Consider the following 8,852-nt stretch of genomic DNA (forward strand, 5'->3'; position numbering starts at 1 on the left):
TAGGCATTTTTACTGCTGTATTCATGAAAACAGTAGCGCGAATACAGCGAATACACTACCGTAACAACTGAATAGTAGCTATATGAAGTAATTATGTATATGATAGCTATAAAAAGTTAATAGTCACTAAAGAATAGTGATTTTTGAAATTTCCTCTTAAATTTTAATTATTCTATAGTTGGCCTACAAGTTTTATCTCTTTTTTTTGTCACTAACTTATTTTATTAATCACCAAGTAGTAAGTACAAAACTTTAGCATAACTAACATAGCTTGCTATCTATCCATTTATATTGAATACTCAACTACCTAGAAATATAATCTATACACAAACGACTTATTTCTAGGAGTGACTCTAACACTAACAACAAAAGCTCTCTCTTTTGTAATCTGCTCCCAAACTCTGCTTTTTTGTTCAAATATACGCATGTTTCTCTCCATCCAAATGTGATAAGAAACTTCTGCATAAACCATTCTAATGACCTGAGCATGTTGGGTTTTCCCTTTGGCACATATCACTGACCATTGGCTGAATTGTTGCCAGTTGTTATACCTCTAAAATTGCTTCTTCATCCAATTGCACATTTTGATCCATACTTTTTGAGTAAATTCACACTGCCGAAACATATGGTCTCTTGTTTCCACTGCTTTCTGCACAATACACATTGTGTGTCAACATTGATCTTCTAGTTAGCTATCCTGTCACTAGTCATCAATCTCCCATGCATCATCAGCCACATTATGAATTTTGCCTTTGGTCTTGCTGCATTATTGAATATTAATGTTTTCCATTCCACCCTGCTATAGTCACCAAGTAGATATAGGTATATTTGTCTGATCAGGCTTCTGTTGTGAGTTTGCATAAACTGTCTAGTTTCCAGAATTTCATGTGCCTCTATCACTTTTCTAACCATCCAACAAGCTTGCTGGGGTGTTGGCATTGTACTCATATGTTGGTTCTTGATGTAGTAAGTATGAATCCAGCGGATCCACAGCTTATCTTGCTTGTGAGCTAAATCCCAGTAGTGTTTGGCAATGGCTGCTTTGTTCCATAGCTTCAGGTTAACAATATTTAGTCCACCTCCTGCCTTTGGCAAGCATACTTTATCCCAAGCAAGAAACCAGACCAAATATAAGATCTGCATAGCCCCTCTACAATCTTGGTCACTTTTGTTGGAAGAATGAATAATTGTGCCCAGAAAGCCTGAATTCCAAACAAAACACTTTGGACTAACTGGACTCTTCCTGCATAAGATAGAGTCTTAGCAATCCAAGAAGTAATCCTTGTAGTCATTTTGTCAATAAGTGGTTGCCACTGCATTATACTTAGTTTCTTTGTAGATAGAGGTACCCTTAAATATTTAAAAGGAATTTCACCATTTGAGATCCCCAAGTAGCTACAAAATTTGTTGTTTATCTACCAAAGAAACCCCTCCAAAGTAAGCTTCACTCTTACTAAGGTTTGCTTGTAGACCTGAACCCTGAGTGAATTGATAGAATTTTTGCTGCATCACTTGTACTGTCTTTAGATCACCTCTGGCAAATAGTAATAAATCATATGCAAAATTCAGGCAAGTGATCCCAAGCTTTGGACATCTAGGGTGATACTTAAAGTCCCTCTCCTGCTTCAGACTAGCCAAGTTCCTACTCAGATACTCCATTGCTATGGCAAACAAAAATGGAGACATGAGATCTCCCTGCCTCAATCCTTTAGCAGCATTAAAGGGCTTAGTTGATTCCCCATTACCTACAATAGAGTAGTTAATTGTCTGAACACATTCCATAACCCAAGATATGAATAGTTGAGGGAATCCTAGTTCTTCCATAACTTACTTCATATAAGGCCACTCCACAGAATCATAGGCTTTCTGGAGATCTATCTTTATCATGCACCTAGGAGATATATTCTTCCTAGTATAAGCCTTCACCAGTTCATGAGCCAAAAGGATATTGTCTGCTAGCTTTCTCCCAGGTATAAACCCTGCTTATGCTTCATTAATAATTGTTCTAATGATGCCTTGCATTCTTGCTTCTAGAACCTTGGATATCATTTTGTAGAGGACAGTGCAACATGCTATAGGTCTGAACTCCTTCACAGTTTTAGGCTTAGACACCTTAGGGACCAAGGTTATGGCTGTGCAATTTATAGCTCTGTATAGATTCCCAATGCTAAAAAACTCCATAATAGCTGCAGTGACTTCATCTTTAATAACATGCCATGCTTTTTATGAAGAAATATACATTATAACCATCCACACCAGGGGCCTTGTCATTGTCAATATAGCATAATCCTTCATAGATCTCTTCTGGAGTCACCTCTCTGCATAACTCAATCCTTTGTTGTTGATTAATTTTAGTTCCCATACACATAACCCTTTTGTCTATAGCAGGGCATGAATGGGCAGCAGTACCCATTAGTGATTTATAAAATTCTACTATCTCCCTTTGGATGCTTTCTGAATCAGTAATCCTGCTGCCAGTGCTGGAATGCAACTCCACTATTTGCTTCCTTTGGCTCCTCTCTTTCATCATAGCTGAGAAATATTTAGTATTAGAGTCACCTAGTTGTATCCATTTTGTTCTGGATTTTTGTTACAGAGCTCCCTCTTCTATCAGATCCAATTTTTCCTAATTCTAAATCAATTCCTTTTCTTGCAGTAACAGCTCAGAGGAGCTACTTGTGTCTATACTTTTTTGGCCATGTTCAAGTTCAATTCTGGCTATCTCTATCTTTTGTCTAATGAACTTAAACTCTTCCACATTTAGTTTTCTCAGTACTAGCCTTAGTGCTTTTATTTTCATCCACACATTCTGCATCTTCTGTCTGTGAAAACTTTGCTTCCAAATTTGCTGCACTTCATAATTGAACCTCTCATGCTCAGCCCAGATATTGAAAAATTTGAAAGGGATTTTCCTGCTTCTGTGCTGATCATTGAAGGTTAGTGTCATAGGAGCATGATCAGAAATAAATGGTAGTTCATACACGGTGGATATATGACCCCATTGCATCATCCATTTATAATCACCAAACATCCTATCAATTTTGCTCCATATCCTGTCACCACCACCTTGCTTGTTGGACCACGTATAATAATCACCCTCCCAAGTCAATTCACTAACCTTCAGGTCTTGGATACATTTGCTGAAATCTTGAGTCTCAGCCTTAGTAACTAGATTTCCATGCATTCTATCTTGTAGTTGCAAAACAGCATTAAAATCTCCCCCAATCACCCATGGTATGAATGTCATTTGCTCTATCTCTTTCAAGTTATCCCATAACAGTTTCCTTTGTTCAACTGTATTAAAACTATAAACTATGGACACTGCATATTCATGATCATTTATGATATTTGTGACAACATAATGTAGTACATGCGCCTCTGCTTTAATCACCCTGACTGAGTAATAATTAGTATCCCATAGTAACCGTATTCTTCCATTGATTGCAGCATTATAGTTGTTGAACATCTCCCACCCAGGGGCTATATGATGGCTGACACTTCTAGCATTGTGTTCCTTTACTCTTGTTTCAATGATCCCAGCTAAACTAATGTTTTTATTCTTTGGATAGTTTTTCAGCTCCTTCCTTTTGTGCCACTTATTAATGCCCCTAACATTCCAGATTAACCATCTCATTGATTGAGTTTAGATCCCCCACATCTATCATGGGGTAGGTTAGAGCTTCCACTAGCACCTGTTGTTCCACTTTTCAAACTGCCTCTACTAGCTAAAGGTGTTAACATAGGAAAGTTTTCAAGGCTGAAATTCAATACTTGCTTCTTGCCTTTATCAATTGCTTCAACTCCATAACCCTCTGCATCTCTAGCCAACTGGTGTTGACTTGCTTGTTGTGACTGCTCTGTTGGATACTGCTGAGGCCTTTCCTTGGAAATTTCATTTAACTTTGTCTCTCCAGTTGCCTCTGCTTCTATGTGCCCAGGTTCTGAATTACTTGTAGCATTAGTGACTGGTCCTTTAGTTCTCCATTCATAAGTGACTTTCTTTGGTTGAACCTCCTTTTGCTCTTTAGGCTCTTGGTGAGTAGAACAGACATGGCCAATAGCTTGGCATTTGTCACAATACATTGGTTTTGTCACGACCCCAAACTGGCCTAGTCGTAATGACGCCCTCGTGAAGACAAGGCCAGCCGACACAACACCCAGATTAACTCTTTAATCATTAAGAGTCATTTTAAGCCTTTAATTAAACAATATTTCATAATGTAAGTCTGAATGAATAGTGTGGAAATAACATACAAGCCCGACATCGGAGTGTCACTAGCCATGAGCATCTACCAAGGTTTGAATACAGCAAAATCAGTCAAAATGTACTAAGTACAGAAATGAAAATGAGAGGAAGGAAGCAGTGTTGCGAACGTCGTGCAACCACCTTGCTAACTCTGATGACTCCGCGTTTGAGCAACCAACACCCGCTATCGGGTTCCGAAATACCTGAATCTGCACACGAGGTGCAGAGAGTAATGTGAGTACTCCAACCCAGTAAGTAATAAGAGTAAATAAAGACTGAGCAGTAGGAAATGATGAATCCACAGTTATGATAAACTCAATAAGCACAACAGTCTTTCAAATCAGAATACGAGTCAATCGTCTCATTTAAAATCCAGCTTTTGGTAAAAATTATTAAAATACCTTCCAGCAGTTTCAATAGGGGTACAATACCATTTATAATAAAAGAGATGAAAACCATAATCGGCCCCTCGGGCAAAACATAGTTCGTAAACGGCCCCTCGGGCAAACCAGGTGTCATAAATACTTTATAGCAAGAAAATCCCAGTGAAAATAACAGAAGGCGAATCAGTGATTAAGTTCTGAACATCTCATAGACCCGAGCTTAAATGAAAGTTGTTTTAAAAAAAATATTTATTCAACGTTTCGACAGAGGCTTAGTATAAAGATGAGTGAAAGCAGTCAATATATCAACATATTCGATAGAAACTTACTTAAAGAGGAGTAAAATCAATAAGTTCATAAATAGGCCCCTCAGGCAAAGCATCACTCATGTGCATGTATACATCTATTGCCCCTCGAGCTAGTCTCTCAGTCACTCGTGACTCAACTCTTACTAAATCAGCGCTCACGCTCAGCACTCACGCTCAATAGGTACCATATAGTAACCGCTGTAGCACGCAACCCGATCCATATATCGCTGCGGTGTGCAGCCTGATCCATATATCTCGTCGACGGCGCTCACTGGGGGTGTGCAGACTCCGGAGGGGATCCTACAGCCCAAGCTCTATATCGCTACGGCATGTATCCCAATCCGTGTACATATATACATATATTTCTGCGATGGGTAGCCCGATCCATAAATATATAATCCTCACAACCAGGCCCTCGGCCTCTCTTAGTCATTAACCTCCCAATCTGACTCTCGTTCTACCTCAATCATTAACCTTACAATCAGACTCTCGATCTATCAGTAATTAAGCGAAATCAGCCCAAATAGTTTTCATATTTAAAGAAGTAATGTGATAAAACCAGATTTAAACGATAACAGGTAAAACACGACTGAGAACATACTTTCAAGACAAATAGAGTGAGGAAGAATAGTGAAAGTGCCCCTAAGGGTCTCAGCAGGTCGCCACAAGGCCCCAAACATAGCATACAACCCAAAATATAATATAAATCACTAGAACATGGAATATCATAAGATTTCAAATCAAATACGCGACTTAACAGTCGTACGGGACGGACCAAGTCACAATCCCCAACGCTGCACAACTCCACGCTCGTCATCTAGCATGTTCGTCACCTCAAAGCAATACAACGATGTGTAATCCGGGAGTTCAAACCCTCAGGACAGTATTTACAATCATTACTTACCTCGATCCGGTCCAAACTCTAGCCCGCGATGCCTTTGCCCTCACAAATTGACCTCCGGATGCTCCGAGTCTAGCCACAATCAGTACATAACCATTAGAATACGCTAAAGGAATAAAGCCCACTCGAAAATATCCAATTTGCATAAAAAATCACGAAATTGCTCCAAACCGTCCCTCGGGCCCACGTCTCGGAACTCGATAAAATTAACATCAATGGAATCTTCATCATCTCACGAGTCTATACATACCAAGAACATCAAAATCGAACCTCAAATGGCCCCTCAAATTCCCAATTTAACTCTCCAATTTCAAGCCCTAATTTCCCCAATTTTGCTACTGATTTCCCATAATTTCAAGCTCAAAATGTTAAAATTCATCATAGAAACAAGTTTAGGGTCCAAAATTTTACCTCCACGAATTCCTCTTGAATTCCCTCTTCAATTAGCTCTCCCAAGCTTTCTCCCGAATGAAATATGGTGAAACTCTCTAAAAATCGCGAAGGAGAAAATATAACATTCTAACCCCAGTCATTTCCGCATCTGCGGTGATTCAGCTGCATCCGCGGTACCGCATTTGCGGCCAATGAGCCGCTTCTGTGGCTTTCACTTAACTCAGCCAAAACTGCATCTGCAATGCCAATTTCGCTTCTGCGCCTTCGCAGGTGCGATCCCACAACCGCATCTGCGGTTCCTGCCTCCCAGTCATTTATCCGCTTCTACGATCACCATTTCCGCATCTGCGGCATCGCACCTGCGGTCCCCAATCTGCAGGTGCAGAAACACTAGAAGCAGTAAAATCTGCAACTTCTCAAAATCTCAAACTCTTTCGACAACCATCGGAAATCATCCCGAGACCCCCGGGACCTCAATCAAAAGCACAAACATAACCCAATACCTCATACAAACTTGTACCAACCTTCAAAACACCTGAAACAACATCAAATCAACCAGGACACATCAGATTCAAGCCTAACTTTTTAAAAATCTTCTGAATCCTGTTTTTGATAAAAAACCCAACCAAACCACGTCCGAATGACCTGAAATTTTACACACATATCCCAAATGACACAACGAAGCTATTTCAACTCTCGGAATTTCATTGCGACCTATATATCAAAATCTCACCAATCAACCGGAAACCCCGAAATCTCAATTTCACCAATTCAAGACTAAACCTTCCACGGACTTCCAAAATGCATTCTGATCATGCTCCTAAGTTCCAAATCACCCAACGGAGCTAACCAAATCATAAAAATTCTGATCCGAGATTATATACAAATAAGTCAAATCTTGGTCAAACCTTTCAAATTTCATGCTACAAACTGAGAACCGTTCTTCCAAATTCATTCCGATTTCCCTGAAAACCAAAACCAACGATCTACATAAGTCATAATACATCATGCGAGGCAAGTCATGCCCGAGAATTGACGAACAAAGTGCAAAAGCCCAAAATGACCGGTCGGGTCGTTACATCCTCCCCCACTTAAACACACGTTCATCCTCGAACGTGACCAGAGTTGTCCCAAAAGCCAGCCAATCGCTGAATAACCTTACCATGCATATACTTGGGGGGTGATCCCACGTCACCCTATCTCATATAGGCCCGATAACACAATGCAACTGAAAGTTCACAATCCATCCTAGCCCATTAATCTTAGAACCATATTTTCACTCCTGAAATCATCCGCAAGATCAAAATCTCACATCCACACTCTGAATAAGCCCGAACTAGCTGTAATAACCCATACCTGCACCCTCAGGTGCCATCACATGATATACCACATACCTCAACCACTTGTAGCGATAACTTCTAATCACAATCACTGCACACAACAACCGAATACCGGTGGAAAACCCCTTATCCACTAAAGTCTCATTCCAACACTTTCATATACTGCCAATGATAAATAAACAACATAGTAGGCCATAACCATTCCTCAGATCAACCATTCATGAAGCCACTTCTCCTTTGGCAAAGACCATAGCAAATTTCTGAGCTGAACCTCGATATTATCCTTCCAACATGCTGGAATCGAATTTGTTTGTATTGATTAAAGATCTCGACGCTCTCATCTAATCCAACACAACTACTCTGGTGACATTGACACATCAATACAAACTAAAGCCACGACTTGTGCAATGCATGCACCAATAAGCCACAATCCAAGCTTACTCAAATCATGAAAATGACTCAAATGAAAGCGCTGTACTGCAAGCTCACTAGTACCACCACAACACAAGACTGAGAACCCGTGTCCCATCATAGAAACAGAACACACGAATCTAACTCGCAGGGTCATACATCCACATAGTTTCGCTCCAATGCGCGACCTCATCCAAACGCTAGTCCACATGAAACACATCAAGTCACTATGCTCAAAATTGACAACCATGCGCAATATGATGTCAAAACCAAAGCAATCATCATACCCACCGCGAAGCAATTGACATACATTACACATACCCGAAGGGATACAACCGATACACTGCCCACTTGAATTCCACTGAAAGGACCCAATAACACCGCACCACATGTGCCTATAACTAACAAGCCTTAACACCTCGCAATACGGAAAGATAACTCATAGATACCCCTGATTACTAACAGCTCAATAACAACCGAACCAACACATCCCTCATCATTGGCAACTCGAAGTCAACAAAGCCGTTGCGATACAGAACACACATCCATATAGGTCTACCCATGAACCACACATCAAGCCTTGTCACACACGACATCTAAATAGTCCTCAGAAGGTTTACAATGACTGAATCATAACACATACTATTATCTGATTAACTTACCCGCATCTATGCCATCCACAACCACGAGCTAACCTGCATATGAGAACTTCCAGTCTCCAAGTACATAAAGTACACGAATTACCATATCTGATCCTAATTCAGCCGCTCACATATATAACACACCTCTAGTACTCCATCATTCCACGAGAGATACTCTAAAATTCTTCTGTGCTGTCAAGCAAACTCAGATATCAGCAGCCGATCTGAC

The 8,852-nt window shown here is 40.2% G+C and overlaps 1 protein-coding gene across 1 annotated transcript; it reads right to left on the minus strand.

The window, feature by feature from the left end:
- Window positions 1-2,632: 2,632 nt before the first annotated feature.
- On the minus strand, window positions 2,633-3,634 carry LOC107802573 (uncharacterized). Its single transcript, XM_016626091.1, has one exon. It carries the CDS (start codon window positions 3,632-3,634, stop codon window positions 2,633-2,635), a length of 1,002 nt encoding a protein of 333 aa, XP_016481577.1.
- Window positions 3,635-8,852: the final 5,218 nt, after the last annotated feature.

This window comes from Nicotiana tabacum, chromosome 5 (assembly GCF_000715075.1).
Source record: "Nicotiana tabacum cultivar K326 chromosome 5, ASM71507v2, whole genome shotgun sequence".
Taxonomy (NCBI): domain Eukaryota; kingdom Viridiplantae; phylum Streptophyta; class Magnoliopsida; order Solanales; family Solanaceae; genus Nicotiana; species Nicotiana tabacum.